The sequence below is a fragment of the Petaurus breviceps genome, unplaced genomic scaffold, assembly GCF_028583685.1.
Source record: "Petaurus breviceps papuanus isolate PSGF00001 unplaced genomic scaffold, PetGlider_PUasm1.0 99, whole genome shotgun sequence".
NCBI lineage: Eukaryota > Metazoa > Chordata > Mammalia > Diprotodontia > Petauridae > Petaurus > Petaurus breviceps.
The window spans coordinates 3,293,107-3,320,392 of record NW_027187465.1 but is presented as its reverse complement, the minus strand read 5'-3'; the positions used below and the strand labels follow the sequence as shown (position 1 = coordinate 3,320,392).

The following is a 27,286-nucleotide window of genomic DNA, read 5'->3' as shown; positions in this document are numbered from 1 at the left end:
GCCTTGGTTTTTGCCTCCCCAGAGGAGTTCCTAGATGGGAGAGGGGATGAATCAGGGACAGCTTCATGGAGGAGGCAGCAGCTAAAGCTTCATCTCTCCTCCCACACAGCACAGGGCCTGCATACAGTGGGCAGTTAATTGGTTAATCACTGAGTGGAAAGATTAAGAATGAGTGGGCTTGGGGTCAGCTAGGTGGCACAGTGAGTAAAGCACTGGCCTTGGAGTCAGGAGGACCTGGGTTCAGATCCAGCCTCAGATACTTCACACACACACACAAACTAGCCGTGTGACCTTGGGCAAGTCACTTAACCCCAATTGCCCTACCCTCCCCCCTCCAAAAAGCAATAAAATAAAATAAAAAATAAAAAGATGATCACACATGAATCTGAAAATCTATGAAAAAAAAAAAGAATGAGTGGGCTTGAGTTGGACTTTGAAGGATAGCTAGGGTTTCAGCAAGTGGCACTCAATCAACCAACAAGCAATTATGAAGCTCCTACTGTGTCCCAGGGGACACAGAAGAGATTCATTCAGGGATAGCAAGTACCCTCAGCAAGGCTATGGAGCCATGGGAAGCCTACAGAGGACAGCAAACAAGGCGTACCTGGGGTGCTGCAAATGGGCCTATTCCTTAGGGAGCCCAGAAACGAAGGGGGAGGGAACAGCACTTTCAGTCCTTCAGTAGCTTAGAAACAACTTTTCTCAGCATTGGATAAGGGTGAATAATTCATTGAAATGGGAGCCATCACATGGCAGCTCCCTTCCCGGCCTCCCCAACAATAGCCTTACAGTATCCAAAGACTCATTTTATGCCGCATGTCCCAGGCCAAAAAAAATGTCAGTAAGCATCTCAGTGTAAGATAAGTCTGGGAAGGTCAGGGCCTGATTGTGAAGGGCCTTGAATGCCTAGGTGAAAGCATTTGACCTAGAGAGATCAGAGGGTGACCTGGGTTTAAATAGAGGCTGTTCTCCTTATGACCTATATGACCTTCCTTGCCTTTGGTCTCAGTTTCCTGATCAGTACTACAGGGCAAGATTAGATGGAGGTCAAGGGTCCTGCCAATTTTAAATCCCGTGGTCTGATGAAATGTATTTAATAGGCGATAGTGAGCCACAGAGTGAGTGAGTGGCTCTTTTTATGAAAGACAGTTCCTGCCCTCAAGGAGCGTACAATCTAATGGATTTAAGGTTAGACCTTCAAGACTTCCAGTCTGGCTCTCTGTCTGATAGGCTGCCTCGATGTGTTGAAGACAGGTGTTGAAGGAGAGAGCCCACTCCTAGCTTCCAAGTCTGTTCTCCAGTCCCTCCACACTGACTTGAGAGGCAAGATAGCACAGTAGATAGGACACTGGACTTTGAGTCGGGAAGAGCTGAGTTCAGATCCTACCTCGGGCCCTCCCTAGCTCTGTGACATTGACTAAGCAATTTAATTCTTCTGGGTCTCGGGGCTGCCTTTTCCCTGGCCTTCAGTGCCCTCTCCTAGGGTGAAGGCAGAGGCTTGGCTAGACGATGAACATGTGGGCCGCATCTGGAAGGCAGAGCCAGTCAATTATTCATAGTTTACCAAGCCTTCCATGTTCAGGGAAGGGGGCAGTGGCCTGCTTGAGGACAGGAGAAGAACTGAGGTGGAGGGAGTTGGGATTTAGTTTTTCTTCCTTCCCTTGAGCCAGCTGTGGGAACCTCCTCCAAGACAAGGTGGCTGGATTTGTTTGGGCTTTTTTTGGTCCTTGTGATCAGTGTGGGGGAGGGAGGGGAACTTTGCATGGCTAAGCCCCCCCCAACTCCTTAACTGACTCTGTGGGAAGGGATCTCAGAAGGGAAGAAGTGAGAGTAAAGGAATGGGAAGACCGCAAGGCTGGGTAGTTTGGCCTCTGGGGAGATGGAGGGGCCTCCAGGGCAGTCAGCACTAAGGAGTCTGGGAACACAAGAACCCTCTCCCAGATGAAGCCCAGAGCTGGAACCTTGGGGTCCTCTCTAGCCTAGGAGCCTGGGGTGCCAGGGATCAGAGTGAAACTCTTCTAGCTCCAAAATCTCTGAGTCTAGGATGAGACACAGCTGGTGTTGGAGAGGGGGATGAGTCTTCTCCTGTTAGCAGCTGTAAGCAGATGGCCCTTCTTGTCTGTCTTCCCCTGCCAGACCAGCTCCCCAACCCTGTGGGTTCAGATTCTGTAAACACCCTCCCCTGGCCTCTCTCTGTGCCTTGCTCCTTCTCCCCAGTCCTTCCATGTCCTTGATTCATCCCCACACCCTCTTCCTCCCTTCTGGTCTCTCCCATTCCCTGGGGTCCTTCCACCACCTCTGACCCTGGACTTTGGTCTCAGCATGCAGTGTGACAATAAGAATAACAGATATGTTTATAGAATAATAATAATATAGCTAGCATTTATATAACACCTTAAGGTTTCCAAAGTGCTTTACAATTATTTCATTTTGTCCTCACAGCAACCCTGGAAGGTAAGTGCTAATTATTGATCCCCATTTTATAGATGAGGAAACTTGAGGCAGCCAGTTATGTGACTTGCCCAAGGTCACACAGCTAGCAAGTGCCTGAGGCTTGATTTTTGTTCAGATCTTCCAGACTCCAAGCCCAGTGCTCTATCCACAGGATTCCCCCTTCTGAGGCTCACCCTACTGGTCTGGAAAATGAGAATAGCTCCTTTTTCCCTCTCTGTCCCCCATTTCTTCCCAACTACTACTGGAGCAAAAGCCTGTGATGATGGAATGAACACTAGCTAAAAAGTTTTAAAAACTCTGCTTTACATCCTGGCCCTGCAATGTATTTTCCATATGGTCTTGGGTTGGTCACCTGCAAAAGGAGTGGATTGGGCTAGATGACCAGAAGTTCCTACGATTGCAGCTCCAAAGCTCTGTTCTAGTCATCCTGGCCACTTACCCTCAGTTTTCCCATTTGAAAAATGGGAATGATAATCAGTTGTGTTTTAGTGGAAAATGCTAGATTTGGAAATGGAGGACCTGCATTCAAATATTGGTTCTGACCATTTCTACCCGTGTGACCTTGGGGAGGTCACTTGCCCCGGAGCCTCAGATTCCCCGCCTGTAAAATGAGAGGTTTAGATTTAGGTGACTTCAGCCTTCCAGTTCTCAATCTGGCTCTGCTTCTTCCTAGATGTATGACCCTGGACAAGTCACTTACCTTGTCTGAGATTCAGTCTCCTTATCTGTATGATGGTACTAGTAATACCTTGTTGGGGTGTGGTAGGAAAAGCATTTTGCAAACTTTAAAACCTGATAGAAATTTGAGGTTTTTTCCATGCAATGTGTTCGACTTTATGACCTTGGGAAAATAATTTCCTTTCTCTAGGCCTCAGTTTTCCCATCTGTAAAATGAGATTGACCTGTCTCATTTATTACATACCTAGCATACTCTTGACCTTGTACATTTTAGGGGGATACGAGGGAGTCGATACACAGGCTCTGGGGGTTGGGACCTCAAAGCCCATCTAGTTCAAATCATACCTGAGCAAGAATCTTTGCAATGTAACTGGTGTGTCACTTGGACACTTGTGTCTGATGTGAAGAAGTGACCTCCCTTTGAGGACCTCTCCTTAGCTATCTTTGGTCCCACCCACCCAGGGTTTTCCCTGGGAACATCAGAATTCTGCTCCTGTCTCTTCCCAGAAAGGGTTCTCATGTTTCCTGCAAGTACTTGGGCTAACAAGACCTAGACTATAGGACGGATTTTACTTAATCAATTTTTAAAAATACAGTCAGATAACATATACAAGGGACTGGTATTTAAGTCCTTCAAAAATCAGTCAAATTATTTTCCTTTTTCTGGAAGGTATCAAGCAAACCTTCCCACTGGTGAATCCTATCTTCTTCCTGGACCTATGTGGTCCAAATAACACAGTAACAGTGAAGGGATAAATCCAGATTGCTCCTTGAAACACCTGATTTTGGTTTCCTTTTATGCCAATTCTTCCTTCTTCCCATTTGGGACCTCATTAAATTCTTCCTCCCTCCCCTCCCCTCCCCTCCCCTCTCTTCTCCTCTCCCTCTTCCTTCCACCTTCTCTGTCATTTTGCTCTCTCTTGGTCCATCTCTCTTTCCTCTGCTTGTCTTCCCAACTCCTACATCCAGCCACATTAGTGCTTCTCTCCGGGTCCCAGGTCCACTAGCAGTCTGCCATCTTTCCTCAAACTCTGAATTTCTACATCCATCCATCTCTTGGTAATCTGTGCCCCCAGGTCTGCCTCTCGGTAGACTCCCCATTCATGATCAAGCCCAAGAACCAGGTCAATCTGTAAAGCCAGTCATTAATGTATGAGTTCAATTATTAATGTATTGCTAATCAATCAACAAGTCATTCTTGAGTGCCAATGTTATTCCAGACACTCAAGGAATACAGAGATTCCCATTAAATAATCCCTGCCCTCAAGGAGTTTACATTAATTTGTTCATTACTTACTGCTTCTGTCAGTGGCTCTTGAAGGCTCTGGGCAAGGAGAATTCACATTTATCCAGACAACAGGGAATTTCCATCTTTTCTAGGTAATCTGTACCTTATCTAGACAATTTCCACCACATCCAGCAATTCCCAGCTAGCTAGGGGATCCCAACTACCTTCTCCAGGTAATTTACACCTCCTTCTGACATTTACACCATATCCAGAATTCCCACATTATCCAGGGAATTTCCACCTTCTCCAGGGACTTCACATCTCGTCTAGATGATTAACATCATATCAGGCAATTCCCACATTATCCAGGGAAGTTCCACCTTCTCCAGGGACTTCACACCTCGTCTAGACACCATATTCAATAATTCCCACGTTATCCAGGGGATTCATACCTTATTCAGAGAGTTTATATCTTACTCAGAAATGGTAGGAGGGTGGGGGGCACTTCTCCCAACCATGCCTCCATTCCATAGTCTGAGCCTTCATTTGAAGACCCCTAATGATCGAGGGCCCACTATCTCCCATTCCATACTCTTCAGATGAAAAAGTCTCTGCCACAAAGAGTTTGGGAACAGAAGATGTGAATAGTCAAATATAAACAGCACAAGAGAGACACCAGGAACCGAACAGGCATTAAATTCACTGGGCTGGTCCTCGGAAAAATGGACAGGACACAGACATCTGCTCCATCAGCTGGGGCCCCACCCCCTCCTCCTTCCAGCCAAACTCCTTAGCTTCTGTCACCCACCCTAACTAGGGGAGCCCGATCCAGCTGGGCACCTGCCTTGCTGGCCCTGGCTGCATCCAGCTGTGGCCTTCGGCCCCAGAAATCGCATGAAGGGCTAAGGCAGCCAGGTCCAAGCCCTCTGTGAGTGTGGTCTGAGCCCTTGAGGGATGTGGGTACCACATGGCACAGCCTGGGAGGAGGGCTGGGGACATGCCAGGCTTGAATATCTCTCTACTTTGGCCCCACCCCAGTGCTGGCTGGTAAGAAAGCTTCCAGCCCCTGCCCAAAACCGGTTCTTGTTTTCATTTGAAAACCTTGATTCTGGTTCACTAATAGTCACTTCCTCCCAAGAAATCCAGTTCTGGGAAAGGGTATTTATGACTGGAGGTCTTCAGGAAGAGTCTGGATGACTGTGTGAGGGGCGGAAGAGGGACGGTCTTGTCCGGGTCAGCCTGGGTGGGCTGCATGGCACCTGAGATGATGAAGATGAAGGTGATAGCAATAGCTAACATTTATAGAACACCTACTATGTGCAAGGCCGGGTGCTAAGCCTTTACCAAGGTCATCTTTGATGCTCACAACAGCCCTGGGAGGTAGGTGCTGTTATCATCTCCATTTTACAGATAAGGAAACTGGGTCAGGCAGTGATGGGTGAGTGACTGAAGCAGGATTTGAGCTCAGATCTTCCCAACTCCAAGCCCAGCACTATGTGCTACACGGCTGAGATTCCTTCCAGATCTATGGCTCTGGAACTTTATTAGCAAATGTCGTGGCCCTCCCCGAGAGATGACGGTGTAGGGACAAATTGACAGCACCCTGGAGAGGGTCATCGATGAGGCCCAGCCAGTTCCCAGCCTAGCCAACAATGTGCTGTGAGATTTGGGGGCCAGTTGCCCCCACCTATTTGGGACTCAACTTGCCCATAAGTAAAATAGGCCAACTTCCCCCTTTGCATGTGCATAGAAGGAAGAGTTTGGGGACACAAAGAGGCTGGTGGCTCCTGGGGTGGGGGCGGGGGAGTCTCCTGCTTAGGAAAACGCTTTTTCAATCGCAGATGTCATGAGTTCCCTGGAGCCTGGCTGGCATGGCCCCTCATTGCGCCGAATGGCCCTTCATCCCACAGCATCTTCAGGTGAGTTCCTCTGGGTCCTGGTGGAGCAGAGTCAGGGGTTGGGGAAGGCCCATGTCCTAACTCTGTGGGAGCCTTCCTTGGGAGGAGAGAGTGGGACAAAGGAATCTGAGGTGTTCAGGGAGGATGGGGTATCTGGAGCGATGCCAGACTTCCAACCATCCCATTCATGCCCAGGTAGGCTGCAGAAAGTCATGATGGAGGGCAGACCCCTCCTTGTCTCCGTGGGAGCCCAGGAAGGGGGTAGAGGAAGCTGAGAGAGAAAAGGACTCTCTTCTCCTTGGAAAGGATATCCCTGCCAAGATGCTTTCCACCCTGGGAGGAAGGGGGCAGAAAGGAGGATTCATGTGCCCATTGCACAGAGGGGAAAGCTGAGGCTTAGAAGGGAGGCATTAAAGCAGCTTGATCAATAGGGTCTCAGAAACAGGGCACGAAATCCAAACCAGCCTTCCAGCCTGGAACCCTGAGCTTAGGGGAGGAGGAGGATTGTGGTTTGACCAGGATGACAGAAACAATGGGGTCCACCTTCCCCATCCAAGAGAGGTAAGGGTCAGCCAAGGCCGGGGGTGGGGAGGGAGATTTTGCATCTTTACAAGGGCTCACAGAGCCTGATATAACCATGGAGACTTGGGCAGCTACAGCAACAGGAGTGTTTCTATGTGTCTGCATGAGGAGCAATTAACCCCAATTACCACTGGGAAATCCGAAGGCTCCTGGTCCCCGAGAGTGGCCGGCCTCCAGCTCAGCCCAGTCTTCCAACCACCGCCCACCCCCAGCCCCCAGCTGCTGGCTGGGAGGGCAGGGAGCCTTTTCTGTCCTTGGAGCTGGAGAAGGTTCTTTCCATCAGTTCCCCTCTTTCAGACCAAGATCCTAGAAGCCAGTGAGACCCCGGGGAAGCCCCTTCAGGCAAGGAGAGCTCTGGGGTCATTGCTAAGGCCAGAGCACAACCAAATTTGGCCAGGGAAACCAGGGCAGCTCTAGGCTGGGGCAGCCAGCCAGCAACAAGAAACAGCAGAGCTGGGGGATGTAGGGGAAAGAGCGTTGGTCAGGGGAGGGAGTCAGGAGGCCTGTCTCTGCCACTGACTCACACTGTGACCCTAGCTAAGTCATGTATCCTCTCTGGGCCAAAGTTTTCTCATCAGTAAAATGGGGATAATGTCACAGGGAGTCGAGGAGAGAAAAGATGGGGAAGGCTCCCTCACACACCTCATGCCCCCACCCCAGCAGAGAAACGGTAGAGTCTGACCATGTCCATTGTCTTCCTCAGGCTGCTTAAACTGTAGCAAGGTAGCTGAGCTGACCGAACGGCTGAAGGTGCTGGAGGACAAGGTCAGTGCCCCGCCCCGGCAGCAGCTGCCATGATCTCCCAGCTGTCCCTCAGAAGCCACTGGAATACCACCTGTGACAGGGAGCTCATCACCTTTCCTCATTTCCTACACCTCATACCTCCCCTGTGCTCCTGCCCTCAGCCTGTTTCACTTCCTTGTACTGAGCCCAATGGCTTGGGTTCCCCACCCCTACCTAACACCTACCTGTAATTTCCAGCCAGTTGGGCCTAATTCAAGCCACTGGGCCAAGCAGACCACCTTCTCTCTACCTTGCGAGTGGGAGCCTGCCAATGCAGATTAAGGCCTGCCCTGCAGGTCAGCGACCAGAACACTTCCAGGTTATATGACTTGCCTCATGCAAGCCATCATGGGTCAGAGGCAGCGACTCGAACCCAGGTCATCCGGGTTCCAGTACCAGCTCTCATCCACGACACCTGCAAGGTTTCTTCCACTCTAAACCTATAATTTTACAAATTCATTTAACCTCTCTGGGTCTCATTTTCATTAGCTGTAAAATGAGGGGGTCTAATTAAATGACCCCCGAGGCTTCCTCCAGTTCTAAATCAATGATCCTCTGATTCGTCTAACACATCAATGTCTTTACCAAAAGTCTTAATCAAGAGATTAATGTTTGAACATCCCATGACCTCCCATGTCAGACCCCGGGGCCTCTAGGTGGTGCAGTGAATAGAGCACTGGCCCTGGAGTCAGGAAGACCTGAGCTCAAATCTGGCCTCAGGCACTTGACACACTTACTAGCTATGTGACCTTGGGCAAGTAACCCCAACTGCCTTGCCTTCCTCCCTCAAAAAAAAGAGTAGCCCAGTGGGCAGGCTAAGTCATCACGTCTGGACTTGTGGGGTTGAGTCCCATAGTTCTCAGACTTGAAAATTATTGGGGATCCTCCAAAAATCAGTTATTTGTGTGCATTCTATCCATCAATAGTTACCATATTCAAAATTTAAATATATTACTGTGATTATAGAATTCATTTTGAGCCCTGCAGACTTTCTGAAAGGGTCTGGGGACCTCCAAGGGTCTTGGAGAACCATTGCCTAAGTCTATTGCACTCCCACTTGACCTCCCCTTGGTAAGACAGACGTTACTGGAATATCCTTTGCTTCCGTTTCCTTTGCCAAGGAGAATGACCTTTGCACCAAAGAGAACAGAGCAAAAATAGCAAATAGGGTTTGAATATCTCCAAATAAGTAAGGAAATAAGGTTAGATGGCATATATGCCTTTAACTTCTCACAAGTGTCAATAGCAGCATTTAGGCCCAGGTGAATTACAGGCTCCAAGACAAAGAGCTGGCAAATATGAAGACTGAGCTGCTGTCAGGGAGACTTTAAAGATCATGGAGTGCCAGGAGTGGTGACGCTTACCTGCATTCAGACCCAGCTACAAGGGAGGCTGAGGCTGGTGGAAGTGCTAAGCTCAGGCAATCAGGTGTCTGCACTAAGGCTGACACCTATCCAATGAGTCCCTGGGAGCACAGAGCTACCATATTGCCTTAGGAAGGGTAAATCAGGCTGGAAATTGAGCAGCTCCAAGCTCCCATACTTATCAGTAAGAAGTTGGGTCTCATGAATAGTTCCAGTACCTTCTAGCCTGGGTGAAATGGGGAGACCTAGTTAGAAGAAAGAAACAAAGAAAAAGAGGAATAAAGAAGGAAAGAAAAAAGGAGGAAGGAAGGAAGAAGAAAGAAAAGGAGAAAGAAAGAGAGAGAAAGGAAGGAAGGGAAGGAAAGAAGGAAGGAAGGAAGGAAGGAAGGAAGGAAGGAAGGAAGGAAGGAAGGAAGGAAGGAAGGAAGGAAGGAAGGAAGGAAAAGGAAGGAGAGAGAGAGATCTCATGGAGACTAGATTTTGTCCTGATTTTCAAAAAGGAAAAGAGAATGGAACCTACAAATCTAGGGAAATGAACTTGACTTTAATTCCTGGCAAAATTCTAGAGCATATTATTAAACAGAAGGTTGGTGGATATCTGCATGTGGCTTCATGCAGACCAAATCATGCGAGACAGATCCTCTTCCTTTTTGTATGAGGGTCCTGAACTAGATGAACAGAATGCTGTAGAGGCAGTCTGCCTAGATCTCAGCTGAATGTTAATGGCATCTTCAGCTATTCTAAGCCCAATCACTTAACACAGTGCTTGGCACAAAGTAAGTACTTGCTAAATGTTTGTTGATGACTTTTCTTGTGCAAAAGAGGGAGAGGTGTGGAGTGGAAAAAAGTGAAGTTAGATGGATTTAGAATTGGTTGAATGGTTGGATTCAGAGAGTAGCCATTAATGAATCCATGTCAGTTTGAAAAGTCTCTAGTGGGGGGCTCAGGGATCTGGACTTGGCTCTGTACTACTTCACATTTTTATAAATGATTTGTATTAAAATCAATAATATCATGCGCTGAGTTTTACATGATTGCATATGTACAACCTAACAGATTGCTTATTGTCTTGGGGAAGGGGAGAAAGGGAGACAGATAGAATTGGGGACTCAAAACTTAAAACAATTTTTAAACATGTAATTGGCGGGGGGAATATTTTTTTAAAATATGCACGGAAAGAGATAGCTGAATGGCTATGACATTCTGGAGAAGTGAGCTGAATTTAGTGGGACCCAATTTAATTGGCATAAATATAGACATGAGTTCAAGAAATCAACCTTACAAGAGAAAAAATGGCTAGCTAGTGGTTCATCTGAAAAAGATCTGGGGACTTTAGGGGACCACAAGCTCAGAATGACTCAATAGAGTGTCAGGCAGCCAAAAAAGCTACTGTCATCTTGGGCTGCAGGGAGAAGTTGAGGACTAGGGAGGTGATTGTCTCTCTGTGATTTTCCCTGGTCAGACCATATCTAGCAAGTATTCAGCTCTGAGTACCATGGATTGGAAAGTATATTGATAAGCTAGACAATGTCCATAGAGGGGAAACCAAGAAGGTAATTCATACCAAATGGGGATCGGGGAAGGGATCGAGTTGAAAAAGGGAGTCCAAATATATCATCTTCAAGCATTTGGAGAGCAGCCAAATGGAAGAGGAATTGCTAGCCTTGGCTAACCTCTGGCCCCAGAGGTTACAAAGGGGCACAGAGACTTGGGCTCCATGTAAGGAAGAACTCCAGCCAGGATCACTGTCCCAAAGAGGACTGCTCACCACCTGCCTTGGAGAGTGGTAGGCTGCCTCTCATCAGAATTTTCCCAGCAAAAACGAGATAACCACATGTTTGGAATATGGTCGAGGGAATTCTTCATCATGTCCTGGCTGGTCTAACTGACCTAGGAGGTCTCTTCTAGCTCAAAAATTTGGTGACACTGAGTTGGTTATAGAACTTAAGGTTCTGCTCCTCCACCACCCAGAACAACCCCTCTTCCCTGCCCCACTCTGGCGCCTGGTCTTCCACCTGTCTTCCTCACTGCCCATCTCACTCCTTTCCTCCCAGGTGTCAGTGCTGGTCATGACCGAGCCATCGGCCTCCCTGTCCCTTGGTGTTCCACGGGAGACCAAAGGGAGTGGGGACCCAGCCCTGCTGTGGGGATTGCCAGCCGCCCAGGGGAGCCCTGGAGATGAAGGTGCCAGAGGTGAGTAAAGGCAGATGGATTTGAATTCAGATCCCGTTGTAGACTCCACTGGGCCAAAGGTAAGGCTATCTGGGGAAAGGGGCCAAAGGAAAGAGTCAGAGCAAGGGAGTGGTTTCCCTCTAAAAAATGTCTCCCTCCAAGTGACTCATGAGGTATAAGGAGAGGTAGCAGGTGCCAGGCCTGGAGATCCGGAGGGGAAGGGGTGGATTCTGCTGTGAGGATGGGTTGGGAAGGAAATTAGCTAGAATAGGTCAGTCCAGACTTCCTCCCTAGGGGTGGCCAAAGGGAAGGGGAGCTGATGATTCAAAGGGGTTCTGGCATTGAAGAGTCTTCCCAGGCCCAGTAAGAGCAATGATGGATATGCCCTCCATTCCCTCCCTATGCCAGGGCCGCCTGGAGCTGGAGAGCGACGGAGGGGAACTGTGCTCACCCGGGATGGTAGGTATCATTGCCTTTTTGAGACTGGGGAGAGAGGTGACCTTTAGCTGGATCCTGGAGAAGGGAGAGACTATGGAGACCAGGAACCCATAGGACACACCCATCACCCCCTAAATGCTTCCTGGCTTACATCCTATGCCTCCTAGCTGGGTTGTGACAGGCATTTACCTCCTTCATAGGCCGAGGAGGTGTTCCTGGGCCACCGGGGCCTTCTGGCCCCAAAGGAGACACAGGGAGTCGGGGCCCAACCGGAGTGCCTGGGCTGAAGGGCCCAGCTGGGCCACCAGGTGAGTGTGGGGCACAACGTGCCAGGGACCCTGGAGGTCCTGCCAGGTACAAGGACCTCCTCCTGGATAGATGGGGCTGGACTCAAGATGGCGGCATTGGGAGTAGGAATGGCACAACTGAGTCCTGGTCAGCCCTTCCGCCCACTCCCAGTATCTATCATCGTGCTTCACACACAGAGTATATCAACATATCAAGACCAAGGTTTCCAAGATGTGAGAACTCCCTCCCCCAAGGCGGATTACCAATCTATACCTAACCTATAACTTTCAGCTTAAAGAGCTGTCTAAGGCTTAGAGAGGGTTAAGTGATTTGCCCATAGTCACACAGCTGGTAAGTGGAGACAGGACTTGAACCCGTCCCCTGACTCCTAAGTCCAGTACTCCATCCATCATCCCTCTGTTCTTGCACACAGTAGTCAATCAACAGGCACTTGTTAAGCACCAACTATATGTGCCAGACACTGTAAAAAGTGAGAGTGCATGGATGGATGGATGGATGGATGGATGGATGAAAAAACATTTTATTGAGTGCTCATTATGTGCAAAAGCACTTTAGCAGGCACTTAATAAGTGAAACCCAACTATTCAAAGGAACCCTGTGGGGAGTTCTTCAGAAATACCCTCTAATTTATCTGTTGTCTAAACTGGACTTCTCCACTTGGATGTCCCATGGACATCTCAAACTCAATGTGCCAAAAAACCCAAACTTGTCATCTTTCCCCATTAATTCCAACAAAACTGGACTCCAGACTTGACCTGCCATTCCCCACCTCCATGCTTTTGCATAGCTCTCCTTCCCCACCCCCACTTCTTAGACCCTCCAGATTCCCTCCAGGCCCTGTGCCACCCCCAGTCCAGTGGTTAGTATTCTCATAGGATTTTGCATTTACTGACTCATGTACATATTGTAAACCTCCCTTCCTCCCCACCAGGGTTACAACAGGGTAAATTCCTTGAGGTCAGGGATTATTTTGAGAAACTCAATAAATATTTATTGAATTAGATAGTCCCATCTCCCCAGTTAGACTATATGCTTTCTGAGTTCAGAAACGCCTTCTGTTTTTTCTCTCCACCCCCCACTCCCCAAGGTGCCTAACACAGGATTCTATGCACATAGCAATGGTTAATTATCCCTGTTCCTCCCTTTTTCTTTCATTATTGTTTTCCAGGACCCCAAGGGCCACCTGGCAGCCCAGGTCGGGATGGGGCTAAGGGAGAGAGGGGCCCCCCAGGACCTCCTGGGCCTCCAGCCCCAACTGGACCCTCCACAGCCCAGATCTCTGAACAGGGTGAGTTTCCTGAGCGGGGGATAGGATGTGGAGCCCCCAGAGATGAGAGTGAAAACCAAGGGTGGGGGCCAGATGAGGGGGAGGAGAGAAACTCTGTTTCAGACACATCTAGAACTGAGGTGGGAAATGGAAGGCAAGGAAAGAACTCCATCTCCCACACTCCCTGAGAAACTAGAAACCTGACTCCTTCCTGCCCCAGGTGTGGAACCTTCTGGGTACTGGACCCCTTAATAGCATGTAGAGAAAGCTCAGAGGCTACTTTTGGTGCCATCTTCTCCCCCTGAGCTCCCTCACACACACACACACACACACACACACACACACACACACACACACCAAGAGGCCTGGAAGCCTCCAATGTCAGAACCAGAAGGAACACAGAATCATAGAACCTGGAACATCTGGCCCAGATGGGACCTGAGAAAACAGAACATAGAATGTTAGAACTGGAAGCGTTGTTAGAACAGAACAGAGAAAGCCAATCTTCCCTTTGGCTTAAGGCGTTGAAAGACTCAGTGAAAATAGGACCGTTCCTGAGGCCTTGATTCACCATTGACCCCTGGGTCAGAATTTACTCTCCGTCAAAGTACATGATGGGGGATGAGCTGGGAAAGATGAGGGGTCAAACCTGGGAATGTGGCTCAATGGGGGCCTGCAGGGAGGGGCTGAGGTCGTAGACATCTGAGGACTTTAGATCTGGGAGGACCTGTGGAGATGATCTAATCTGACCTTGTCCTTAACCAAGGAGGAAACTAGCTTAGAAAAGGGAAATAATTTGGCCAAGGTCACATAGAGGAGACCCAAACCAACTTTATCTACTTTCCAGGATGGTCAAAGGCTTACCCAGATCTGGAGTTCAAAAGGATAGGGTTGCAGAACTAGAGGTCATGTGGTCCAATTCCTCATTTTACAGAAAGGGAAACTGAGGCCAAGTTGTTAAGTGACTTGCCCAAGGTCACACTGGTAGAAGGTGATGGTGCCAGGTCCTTTGTCTCTATTTTTTACCATTCCAAGATCTGAGGCCATCGTTGGGATGGGAAGCTGCCACCCTTTCCTCTCATCCCTTCCCTCCCCTACATATATAAAGGCTCACAAAAAAAAACCACCGGCGGCTTAGACTGAGCTAGGAAAGCTCTGCCCTCTGGTGTCCAAATCTAGTCCTGCATCCAATGATCTCCCTGAAAGAAACAGACCCAATGCCTTGTCCACCATGGCTAAAGCTCAGAACTGAGAGGCAAGGCTTCCTGCTAGAGAGAGCTCTGAGTGTGGGCGCAGGGACCTAGCTCTGAATTCTGACTCTGCTTCTCATTAGCTGGGACACTGGGGCAGCTGCTTCCTTCTCTGGGCCCCTGTTCCTTCACCTGTAAAATGAGGGGGCCTGGACTCAATGATGTCTGAGATCCCCTACCTCTCTAAATCCATGACCCAGTGCAGTCTCTCCTGGTGACTGTCGCTGTCGCAGCACATACCAACCAAGGCCCCATCTGCCTCTCAGGGAGTTAGTTATAAGGGGCTTAAGGTGCCCCCTCCCTAAGAGGTAATTGTATTTTAGCATACAACACCCAAGGAGTAACTCTCTAATGGTGGAATTCCAGGCATGGTGATATCATGAGTTAAGGGGAGTCTGCCTCAAGGCTTTATGGCCTGCACCAAATCCTACCTCTGACTCTTACTGGATGTCTGGTCACTTCTCCAGACTTCAGGCTCCAGACATCATCTCCACCTACCTCTTCATTTTGTAGATAGGGAAACTGAGGCCCAGAGAGGTGAAGGATTCCCCAGGTCCTGTAACTCTGGCTTCAGAGCTGCTTCCATGAAGCCATGCAGAGGGGCAAATGAGGTATCATGCATAAGGCACTTTGAGATCCATTAAGTACAGATGGAAATGTCCTAACATCATCATCATCTTTGTGATGATCTTTGCAAGAGGTCCGACTGCTCCTCCAATGCTTAAGGCCAACCCAGCTCAGGGCACATGTTATAGAATTGTAAGATTTCAATCTGGGAAGGAATTTAGGCAATCGCATTTGGTCCAGCCTCCTTTGACCAAAGGGAAAACTAAGGCCCAGAGAGGGGGAATACCTTGACCAAGGCCACACCCTTAGAGCTAATAAAAAATTATCTTCTTTTCCTTTTTTTTTTTTGGAGGGGGGAAGGCAAGGCAATTAGGGTTAAGTGACTTGCCCAAGGTCACACAGCTAGTAAATGTGTCAAGTGTCTGAGGCTGGATTTGAACTTGGGTCCTCCTGACTCCAGGTCTGGTACTCTATCCACCACCTACCTGCCCTGATTATCTTATCTGCAAAAAGAGGAAAAAGGTCTACAAATTCTAGGCCTGTGAATTTGATTTCAATTCTTGGCAAAGTTCTCCAGTGTGTTATTAAAGAGATGGTTAGTGACCAATAGGAAAAGGAAGCGGCGATTACAAGAGCCAGCAAAACTTTATCAAAACTGTTCATGCCTAGGCAACCTGAGTTCAAATCCTGCTTCAGACACTTACTAGATGTGTGACTCTGGGCAAAATCACTTAGCTTCTGTTTGCCTCGGTTTCCTCATCTGCAAAATGGGAATGATAATGGCACCTACCTCCCAGGGTGGATGGAAGGATCTGATGAGATAATATGTGTAAAACACTTTGTGTGAATGCTGGATATTATTATGCCATGCTAATCCTCATTTCCCTTTTGGACAGGGTTACTAGACTGAGAGATCAAAAGAATTCTGTAGAGTGGATAGCATTTACTTAAGTTTTAACAAAGCTTTTGAGAAACTCTCTAATGCTCTTCTTTTGGACAAGATGAGGACGAGAAGATGACACTGGGGATGGAGGAGAAGAAACTTTGCAGTACCTTGTGATAATGATTAGCTTCCTTAAAGCCCAGGGGACAGTAAGTGGCCCCTAAGGGCCATATGATTCCTTCTTCACCTTTAGAGAGTTTACGCTAATGGAAAAATTATGAGTTCAGTCATAATTGCTCTGAGCCCCCTGTTAGGATAATTCCTAAGATCCAGGAAGAGGCTGGGCTTTCTGTCTAACTTTACTTTTATATTTATCTGTAGAGTGCTGGGCCTAGAGTCAGGAAGACTCATCTTCCTAAATCCAAATCTGGCCTCAGACGCATATTAGCTGTGTGATCCTGGGCAAGTCCCTTAACCGTTGTTTACCTCAGTTTCCCTCTCTGTAAGATGAGCTAGAGAAGGAAATGGCAAACCACTCCAGTATCTCTGCCAAGAAAACCCCAAATGGGGTCATGAAGAGTTGGGCATGACCAAAATGACTAAATAATAACTATTTAACAAATGGCCTCTTTGTGGTTCAGATAAAACTCAGTTTACTGTAAACATTAGGGTTAGGGTTATTATATGTTAAGATAATATTAATAACCTTTTAATTCATTTATTAATATATTAGTATAATGTAGTCTAATATACCGTGTTTCCCCGATAATAAGACACTGTCTTATTAATTTTTTTTGGACAGAAAAACACCAGAGGGCTTATTTTCAGGGGAGGGCTTATTTTAATGAACATTGACAGCAATTTTAATAAACAGGTAAATGTGAACAAAAAAATGTACCTTTATTCAATAAGCAAATCACTGGGGAAGAACAGGATGACGCGCTCACTGCTGCAGCTCTGATTGGATGCAGCTCGGAGTGCGGCGTGCGTTTCACCCCTTCTGGACCTTTCGGTACATACAGAGGGTACCGTAAGGTAGCATGTAGTGCAGGGGATCACCTTCACTACAGTAGCAATCTCGATAGGGCTTATTTTCGGGGGAGGGCTTATTTTAGAGGAATCTTACACAGTAAGGGGAGGGCTTATTTTCGGGATAGGTCTTATTATTGGGGAAACACGGTATAATAATATAATGTATTATAGTAATTATAGAAATGTTTATATAAATACAATTTATATAATATTTATTATATATAAATAATACTAGTAACTTTTTAATTAATTTATTAATAAATAACAATACACCAGAAAGGGAAGTTGAGGAAAGAGCCAACCTTTTATTAGGACTTCCCCCAACCTATTGTCTTCTGATCACCAATGCTTATACAGCCATTGACCCTCCTCAGCATATCTCTTCCCTCCCACAGTTCATTCAGTCTTTGCTCCTCAGAAGTTGGAAAGACACGAGCTCCATCCCCACTCTAGATAACAGAATGGTTCCATTTAGGACCCAGAGGGCACAACAAAATCCCCCAGCCAGTTGGAACAGACTTTTGGGCAGATCTGTTATCGTTTCACTTCTTCAAATGGCTTTCAAAGACGTCACACTTAATCTGATAAGACCCCTTCTTACCAAGTTTAGGATTCCAGAGCTAAGGTGGAGTAGGGTGGTTTCAGCCCTTACAATGTAAGAGTTGTGTTGTCCTGCCTATGTGGTAGATCTGTGTTATTAAAGAGGGATTAGCTGTGTTCTGCTTGACCACAGAAGGCCGAACTAGACGTAATGAGTGGGAATCACAGAAAGGCAAATTTGGACCCAACACAAGAGAAAACTTCTTAATAAATAAGAGTTGACCTTCCATGGAATGGGTTTTCTCAGGGGAAAAGTGTGTTGCCTCTCTCTGGAGGTCTTCAAGGAGAGGTTTGAAGACGAGTTGTCAGGGCCATTGTAGAAAGGATTCTTCGTTGGTTCTGAGTCAGGCTGTACGGCATCAGAATTTGTGAGAGAAAGGAAACCCAGCTCTGAGATTCTGTGGTCTTCCTTGAGAGTCCTTCACACCCTTGAAGGCAGTGCTGATCTCCTGTGGTCTTCTCTCCTGGAGGACCAATGCCTCCAGTTCCTTTCACCAACTCTCCCATGGCATCTCCATTCTTCTTCCACTCCCATTCTAGTCCCCTTCCACTGTACCCAACATTTCATGTGGGTGCTGCCTGGAGCAGACTTCGCCTCCCCAGCCTTCTACTGTTTACATGGCCTATGCTTTTTGGCCGCCATGTTGCACCATTGATCCCTCCTGAGCCTGCAATCCAGCCCCAACAAGTTCATTCATACCACCAAGACAGGGTCCCTGCCCTCTAAGAACTTACATTACAGTGGGGAGCAGAGAGAAGTAAAGGCTGGAGTGCCAAGACAGGCATCAAGGAGGTGAGGCTTGAGAATGGACCTTGAAGGCTGAGCAGGAAGATTGCCGTCTCTGCTCAGTGCTACCCCCTTATCACCATCTACTTCCTTTGAAACCTCCTGATAGAAGGCAGAATGTCAGTGGACCCTGGCGTCCCTCACCTCCTCTCTCCCTCCAGGAGATCCACTGCTCTCCAACACCTTCACTGAAACTGGGGGCCTTGGGATCCAGGGGCCTGTGGGCCCACCAGGCCCCACGGGGCCCATGGGTAAGTTGGGTCCAGGAAGCTAGGTGGGGCTGATCTCCTGAGGGTAGGGACGGGAGGGTCCTAGGCCCCTGGTGAGGCTGGAAGAACAGATGAGAAAAGAGGGAGCCATGCAGATAGGAGGAGTAAGTCGGTCTCCACAAGCAACATTAGGGAGGGTAGTCACGCCTCTCTTTAGACTTGGTCCAGTCCAGAGATGGGAGCCCATCTGACACAGTTGGGGGGGTTCCCCTCTTCTCTCCTTCCAGGTCCCCCTGGTCCTCCAGGCCCCATGGGTATTCCAGGCACACCTGGTCACATGGTGAGAAAATTGTCATGTATGTGTTTGTCTATGTATATGTTGTATCCCTCCCCTCCCATTCCTAAAGGTCAGGGTCATACTTTATATCTCTAGTGCCTGATACACAGTAGGCTTATTGGGTTGGACTGTAATAAACATTAAGTTTTGCCCTTCTGGGAATTTCTTGAATCCTGAGGGGTCTCCTGCCTTCCCTACCCAAGTTCCTCCAACAGATCTCTTGTTCAGGCAGTGAGTGCTCTCTCTGAAGCCATCACAGACCCTACTCTCTGAACCCCAGCCTCAGCTGTGCCTCCTGAGTCACCATCCCCTGGGGGCAGTGGGGAGACGGCCTGGTCACTAATGCCTCCTCTCATTGCTCAGGGATCCCCAGGCCCATCTGGAGTTGATGGAACCAATGGCCTCCCAGGGGAGAAGGGTGAGCGAGTGAGTACCTGGACCCACTATAGGAGGCTGCCCAGCACTTCTCAGGGCCAGAGGACTGTGGGATTTTGGGGGAGGGAGGGAGAAGGACTGAAAGTTTACTATGTGATGTTTGATATGGCCACCAAAAAACCAAAGACATTTTAGGCGGCATCAAGAAAGGTGGGAATGGGTGGCATAGGACTAGGACTAGGAAGAGAAAGATGCTGATGATGAAGACATCAGCTAACATGTAACAGAACAGAGCACCACCATCCTCTGTCCTGGGCAGACATCAGATGCCTTTGGCATCATCTAGCCCATCCCCCCTCATTTTACAAAGTGGGAAGCAGAGGCCCAGAAAGGGTGTGATCTGCCCATGGTCACCTAGCTTAGTAAGTGGCAGAGCTGAGATTTAAACCAGGTCATAGAGCTGGAAGGGAACTCAGAGGTCATTTAGCCCAATGCCCTCATTTTACAGAGGAGGAAACTGAGGCTCAGAGAGGAAAAAGTATTTGCCAAGGATGTTGCACCCTGGGAAGTGGCAGAGCTGGAATTCGAACCCAGGTCCTTTGCTCCAGACTCTGCTATTTCCACTGTGCCAGAGCTGCTTCTGGACAAGCCTGGGTGTTTCCAGGGGTGGTGTGAGGCCTTCCTGAAGGCCCCCTCCATGATCCTCCCGACTCCTCCAATGGGCTGGCTCAGCCTCTTGGATTTAGGGCTGCCTGCTAGGTACCTGGGAGAAGGAGCTGTGGATGGCCCTGACTGGTGCTGGGCCTCCCCAAAGCCCAGGGAGACCCCCCACCCTGCTGGCCCTCAGTGCCCTAACTCTCCCCATCTCCTTCTTTTGTACAGGGCTACCAGGGAGAGCCAGGCCCCAGAGGCCTAGCAGGAGAACGGGTAGGTGAAGCTGACTCCCTCCATCTCTTCTTCCCCTGCCTCCCTTCACTCCTGATCTGCCTTCCCAGAGGGTCAGTCCTGGGCACTTCTTCCCACAATGGACCCATGGGATGAGTAGCCCCCACCCAAGGGCTCTCTGGTGAGCCCAGCACTTCCCCAACCATCCCTGTCCTTCCATCAGATCCCCTGGAAAAAGGCCATGAATGCCCCAGCCCTAGAAGGACCCCCAGCCTAGAAGGCCTCAGAGGGTTCACTTTTGTCTGTGTCTGTCTGTCTCTCTTGTTTCAGGGTGAACCAGGCCCCAAAGGTGACCCTGGAGAGAAGGGCCATTGGGTAAGATTAGTCCCCACCCTTGGCTAGAAGGGCTCATAGGCATCTCTCCCCCATCCCCTGTCCCCACTGGGCCCACAGGGGAGATACTCCCTGTCCATCCCATCCCCAGCCTCTAAGCACATCAGAAGACTCTCCCTGCCCTAGGAAGTGGGGTGATATGGGGGCCTAGTCCATTGCAGAGGGCCCTGGCTGCAAGGGTCCCATACACCAAGCCCAGGCCCGGGGGTCAGTGAGAAGAGGGTCCCAAAGCGTGTATGTGTCATGGGGGAGGGCATGCACACAGGATTGGGACCTGGAGGGTGAGCTCATGCCCAGGCAGGCCACTGCTCTCTGTCTCTGCCTCTGCCTCTCTCCCCTCCCTCCCTCACCCCTAAACCCTTCAGACCCAAATGAAGGACAGAGCTGGGCAGCAGGCCTCTCACCCTAAGCAGGCCCCAAACCATACCACACCATTCATTCGTTCAGTCAGTCAGTGAGTCTGGTGCAGAGCCCCAAGTGGGGGCACTAAGAGATAATGGACTTTCCATAAGACACAGCCCCTGCCCACAGTCTGATAAGGAAACAAGGCAGGAACACAAAAGCTCCTATCTACCATGTGTGCTGAGCTCATGCGAGGTGCCATGAACAAGTTCTGCTAGCCAGGGAGCTGGGCACGGGTACACCCTGGCCCTGTGGAAAGTGCCTCAGGCCGATATATCAGGGCTTCCCTCCATCTAGGACTCAAAATCTAGAGCAGGAAGGGACCCCAAAGTCCAACTCCCCATTTTACAGAGGAGGAAACCAAGGCCCAGGGAAGTGACTTGCCCAGGGTCACCAAGAAGGATCGCAGGGTCAGACCCTCAGAGGTCTCATTATACAGACAGAGAGGGGAGATCACTTGGCCAAGAACAGAGGGAGGAAGCTCCTCCTTTATGCCAGGCACTGTGCCAAGTGCTAGAGGTACAAAGAAAGGCAAAAACAGAGCCTGCCCTCCAGGAGCTCACAGTCTAATGGGGGAGATTACACGCGAGCCACTACATACACGCAGACATAGGCCGCATAAATTGGAAATAGTCACTAGAGAGAAGGCTCTAGAATTCAGAGATCTGGAAAGGCTTTCTATAGAAGGTGGCATTTAAGCTGGCACTTGAAGGAAGCTGGGAGGGCATCCCAGGCATGAGGCACAGCTAAAGCAAACGCCCAGAGTCTGGAGATGGAGTGTCTTGTGTGAGAAACAGCAAAGAGGCAAGCATCACTGGACGGCTTCTTGGATTGGATGAGCCTGGGCTGGACCAGAATCCGAGAAGCAAAGAAGCACTGACTGTGTCCTAGGGGCAAAGATCTGTCTGCCTTGGCATAGATCATAGACATTCGGAAGGCAGTGAAGGTGAGACAAGCCTGGAAAGAGCTTCGAGTTAAAAAAAGGCCAGGCAGGGCATATGGAGCTTGACTAAGCAGCAGCAGGGAGTCACCAGAGGTGTTTGAGCACAAGAGTGACAGCAGGCACTCTACAGGTTAGCTGTTACATGGAGGACGGATGGGAAAAGGAAAGAGGAAAGGCCGGGAGACCTAGCAGGGACTGTTCTGACAATCCAGTCTGGCAGTAACAAGGGAGCAAGGGACAGAAATGAAAGCGATTGAGGATGGAATGGAGGGTCCTAGACTCATTGGGAGGAAGCTTGGGAAAGAATGTTGGATAGGGAGGCTTTTGGTATGACTCCCGGTTCTGCCCCTGACTGGGTCACCTTGGGTAAGTCCCTTCCCCTGGCCTCTGGCCTCAGTTTCCTCATCTGCCAGAAGAAGCGGGAGACCAGATGGACCCAGCCCATCATCTCACAGAGAGGGAGGCTGGGGCCCCGAGAGGGAAAGGATTTGTCTGAGGTCACCCCAGCAGTCAGTGGCAGAACTGAGATAAAGGATGGGAGACAGTCATCACTCCCTCCTCTCTTTACTTCTATTCCTCCATTTCAGAACAAATGCTCTGTCCTTTCTGAGATTTACAGGGGTCAAAGGACCCCAGGGCTACAAGGGTCCTCAGAGGCCATTGAGTCCCCCCTTATTTTACTCAGGAGGAAATTGAGGTACAGAGAGAAGTGTCTTGCCCCAGGTTGCACAGCTGTAAGCATTAGAGGAAGGATTAGAACTCAGGACCTCAAACTCGCAAACCTATGCTCTCTCTATTAGAGGGAAGGGAAAGCTGGAAGCCCTCCCACACTCATGGACACAAGAAATAGGAATTACATTCCATTCAGGAAACACTAAAAAGGGGAGCAGAACCCCACCTGCGCATACAAAAACACACAGCACACTGACAATGACCGAGGGTGAAAAGGGAGACTGAAGACCATCCAGGAAATGGTTTGGAATGGGGGTGGGGAGTCGGGCTTGCCCTGGAGGGGCCTCTTCTGCCTCCCCCCACTCCCAGACAATAGCAGGGCACCTTTCTCTGTTCCTGACGGTGGGGATCAGGGATTGATACAGCTGTGGGAATGGGCTCCTTCCCCCAACTCCAGTCCTGCACGCCCCCCATACCACCATCCCTTGTGGGAGGGCCCTGCTATCTCTTAGGCTCCCCTGGAGCGGGGCGACCCCAGGACCTTGCTCTCTGTACCTGTGGCTCCCAGAGTGAACAGTTATCTGGCTAGGCCTCTCTGCTGCCTTCTTCCCTCCCCGAAATCTCCTGTTTCCCCCCTACTCCCATTCCCTGGCCCACCCCCAATCTTCCCCTATGATGTATGGCCCTCAGGTAGGCCTGACCTAGGACCAGCACCCAAGCAACATGCCCTTTCTCCTTATGCTTTATCCTATTTTTATCATGCCAAATCCTTATTTATTACTAGTAGTAGTATTTTTTGGACTAGAGCTGCAGATTTCATCAGTATGGAAACCCTCCACTTACGCAAGTAAGCACCTACTCAACTTAGGTCTTAAGAGTAACTTGGGACCCTGAGAAGTTCAATTACTTGGCTAGGATCATACAGGCAGTATGGGACAGAGGTAAGCCTGGGAGCCTACCCAATCCTCCATGCTGCCCACGTATTATTCTCTTTTATCATATTTTAATATAAGAATAACAATTCCCATGAAAATCAAAAGACCATGGTTTAGAACAAAGGGGACCTGAGAGGACATCTTGAGTCCAGGGCATCTTTTTGCACTGGAGACTCCCAGATGGGGGCTCAACCCACAGTTTGAAAAGAGCTAAATTCTAGACCAGTCTCCTGATATATAGATGAGGTGACTGAGAAATGTTAAGGTGACTTGACCAGGGTCACACAGCTAGTAAATGTCTGCAGCAGAAACTGAACTCAGGTCTTCCTGACCCTGAGGCCAGATCCCTCCACTAGGTCACACTACCTCAATAATAATAGTTATTATAATTACTTCATAATATTGAAGTTGTGAATAATTGTTATTGAATGATAGTGAAGTTTCCCATAACAACAGGACTTGTAAAGAGTTTCAGCTTTTCCAAAGGCCTCCATCTCCATTATGCCTTTTCATTCTTTCGCCAGCTGCGAGAAGGGACAGGGAGGAATGACCATCCCCAATTTACAGATGAGGTCACAGTGGCCCAGAGAGGGGAAGCCAATTGTCCCAACGCACTCCGTGAATTCGTTAGAGAACCAAGCCTCGATCTGTCTCCTATACTGTCTTCCCACACGTGGCCCTCTCTCCCCTTCCCAATTACCTTCCCACACACTTTCATCCCCCAACCACCCCCTCCCCAACTTGCCTGATAGGTACCAGGGACCCTGGCTCATGCCTGCCCGCATGCCCCTTATGCCCCTGCCTGTGCCCAGCCTGCTGTTCCCTAGGAGGGCTGATGGAAAGGGGAGGCATGACGGGGGTGCATGGGGCTTTGTGGGGAGGGGTCCCCATCTCTGATGCTTTGAGGTTTCCTACAATGACCTTGTAAGACAGTTTGAAGATTATTGTGCCCATTTCACAGGGGAAGAAAATGAGGCTCAGGGAAGGGACTTGCAGGAAGGGTCACACAACCAGTAAGAAGTAGACCATGTACCCTGACTCCAAATCTAGCATCAGCCTTGGAAGCAGCTAACCCATGTAGTGAAAAGAGGGGGGCCTCCCCACAGTGGGACGTTCAGGGTGAAGACCTGAATTCATAAGGAGAGCCATCACATGGATGCTTTGATTAGCATCCTGAGTGGGCCCCCACCTGAACCACCTTCCTCAGTCATGCTAGTGACCCAAGGGAGCTGTTCTTCCAGCCTCCCAACCGCCCCCTTGGGAAGGAAGGCCTCAAAACGCATTCCCCGTGCTCAGCACTGCTGAAGCTGCCCTTTGGCGAGCCCATCTGGCCTCCTGGTGCCACGGGCCACCCTGATACAAATGAGGGAGGGCCATAGGCTGCGATTTGTCCCAGGCACTGTAGTGACCCTTGGGGACCACTCTGGACCCCAGACCCTTCTGGAGACAGTCACTCAAGACCCAGGTTCATGGATTTTTTTTTTGGGGGGGGAGGCAGAGCAGTTGGGGTTAAGTGACTTGCCCAAGGTCACACAGCTAGTAAGTGTTAAGTATGTGAGGTCGCATTTGAACTCAGGTCCTCCAGACTCCAGGGCCGGTGCTCCATTCACTGCCACCCCTAGGTTCATGGATTTAGAGCTAGGAATCCAACCCAGTCATTTTGAAGATGAGAAATCTAAGGCTTAGAGAGGGAAGTGACTAGACCAGGGTCACTAAGCTTTCTGAGGCCAGATTCTAAGTCTGTCTTCCCCCGCACACATCCGAAAGGAGGGAGGAGCAGCCTCAGGAGCCAGCGAGTGAGTCCTTCTTCCCAGAACGATCAGGACCCAAGGGCAGAGGTTCAATGGGATGAGACGTGCAGACATGCCAGGCACCTTGCCCTAGGAAAAATCTGCAGAAAAGGCCTTCTTAGCGGGGTGGAGTCCTGGTCTCCTGGGCAACCAGCAAACAGTCCGACAGCGCCACCTGGTGGCCAAGGCCGGCCTCACACGCTGCTGTAGCCCCGTCAGACGCCAACCAGAAGGGGCCTTACCCGTCAGCCCAGGCCTGGCCTTCATTTTACAGAGGGGGATATGAGGCCAGGGAGGGAGAAGCGACTTGCCTATGGCCACAAAAAGGGCCCGTGGATTTAAGAACTGCCCTGGAGGATCCCTTCTGGTCATTGTGAGAGATTCGCAAAGCACTTGGCACCCAGTAGGCGCTTAATAAATGTTTGCTTCTCTGCCCCCGCCCCAGCAAAGTAACTGAATCTTGAGCTGGAGTCAGAGGATCTAGTTGAAATCCCTGCTCTCTTGCTTGTCACCTGTGTGACTATCTGAGCCTCTGTCTCCTTATCTGTAAAATCAGAGATTAAAAAAAAATCAGGAATCCATTTATTTGGAGCTGGAAGGCCATCTGGCCCCATGTCACAGAGAAGAAAACAGGTCCCTCCCAGTTCTCATCTTTGCCCCTGTGATCCTCACCGTAGGACTTTGGACAAGTCACTTCAACCCTGGAGAATTTCAGCTGTGTACCTAAGGCAGAGGTCAGGGGAAGCTTCGCTGGGCCTCAGTTTCCCCCTCTGTAAAATGAAGAGGTTGGACTCGAGGTCTGTCCTGCTTTGGGGCAGTTCTTCTTGATCAATGGAAGTTTTCCAGGCGTCCAGCCTGAATCTGCCTCTTTGTCCCCTCCCCTGCACTGCACCTGGTTCTGCCCCCCCTCCTCCCCAGGGCCACGAAGGACAAGGTTAACCCCTCTTTCCACCTGACAGTCCTTGCTAGTCTTTGCCAATGTATTATTGGATCTGGGGTAGAGCTCAGGATTGGCTGCAATGTATCCCCCCATTAGAATCTCTGTGTGTGGTTTTGGGGGCTCACCAGGTCTGCTTGTCCTGTGCCCCCTTCCACACGCTGCCCTCTGCCCACCTGTCTGTGCATCAGTCCCTGGGCTGTGGCAGAATGCTGAGGGAGCCTGCCGGGAGTGCATGGCCTTGGATGAGGGGGAGCCAGGCCGGGCTTTGCCAGTCTCTTCCCCTCTCCTCCATTTCCAACCTGTGCTTAGCCTGGAATGGAACCAACCCCTCCCCCAGCCTGGGGACCCCCTTCACGGCTGTATCTGTCTCTTTCCTTCACAGGGGGAGGGTTTGCACCAGCTACGCGAGGCTTTGAAGATTTTAGCAGAAAGGGTTTTAATCTTGGAAACAATGATTGGGCTCTATGGTGAGTAGAGACAGACAGACTGACAAACGGCCTGCTCAGTGCAGGGCATGTGGAGGGAGAGAGGGGTGCCCAGGCTCTCCTGGCCTCTGCCACAGGTGCACAGATAGCGGTCCCCAGCCAGGCTCGGAGCCAAGCCCAGCCCAAGGGACCAGCACGTGGACAAGGGGAGGTGACTGGAGGCAGCCAGGGGAGCCTGCCCGTGACGTGCGTGACTGGACCAGGTGGCATCCTGGGGCATGGGTCTCCCTTCCCTGCTACAAGGCAAGGACAGAACCGTCCCTGCCCCTCACCCTGGCCCCTGTAATCTGTTGGACAGAAGGACCTCAGAGATAACAAGACCAGATCCCAGGGCGCTAGGTCCGTGGAGGTCATAGGACCAGAGCCTGGAGCTTTGTGGGTGATGGAGTCAGAGCCCACCACTCTAGGTTCTTCTGAGTGATAGAGCCAGATCCTGGAGCTGCAGGGCTTTGTGGGTGACAGAACTAGAGCCCACTACTCTTGATTTTTATAAGTAATAGAGTCAGATCCTGGAGCTGCAGGGCTTTGTGAGTGACAGAGCCAGATCCTGGAGCTGCAGGACCTTGTGGGTGATAGAGCCAGATCCTAGAGCTATGGGCTTTTGTGGGTGAGAGAAGCAGAGCCCACT

General features: G+C 49.8%; 1 protein-coding gene across 4 annotated transcripts in view; it reads left to right on the top strand.

Moving 5' to 3' along the window:
* EMID1 (EMI domain containing 1) overlaps positions 1–27,286 on the top strand; it is a 58,718-nt gene that overhangs the window by 24,683 nt on the left and 6,749 nt on the right. For 2 of the 4 annotated variants that reach the window (XM_069081612.1, XM_069081611.1), the window contains exons 4-14: positions 6,202–6,279; positions 7,544–7,605; positions 11,042–11,180; positions 11,568–11,618; positions 11,798–11,905; positions 13,075–13,194; positions 18,454–18,543; positions 18,789–18,841; positions 19,202–19,264; positions 20,096–20,140; positions 20,429–20,473. In XM_069081612.1, coding sequence (XP_068937713.1) covers positions 6,202–6,279; positions 7,544–7,605; positions 11,042–11,180; positions 11,568–11,618; positions 11,798–11,905; positions 13,075–13,194; positions 18,454–18,543; positions 18,789–18,841; positions 19,202–19,264; positions 20,096–20,140; positions 20,429–20,473 — 854 coding nt within the window. Of the gene's footprint in view, positions 1–6,201; positions 6,280–7,543; positions 7,606–11,041; positions 11,181–11,567; positions 11,619–11,797; positions 11,906–13,074; positions 13,195–18,453; positions 18,544–18,788; positions 18,842–19,201; positions 19,265–20,095; positions 20,141–20,428; positions 20,474–26,555; positions 26,641–27,286 lie in introns of all 4 variants that reach the window. The other 2 variants (XM_069081613.1, XM_069081614.1) reach the window with 2 other exon arrangements.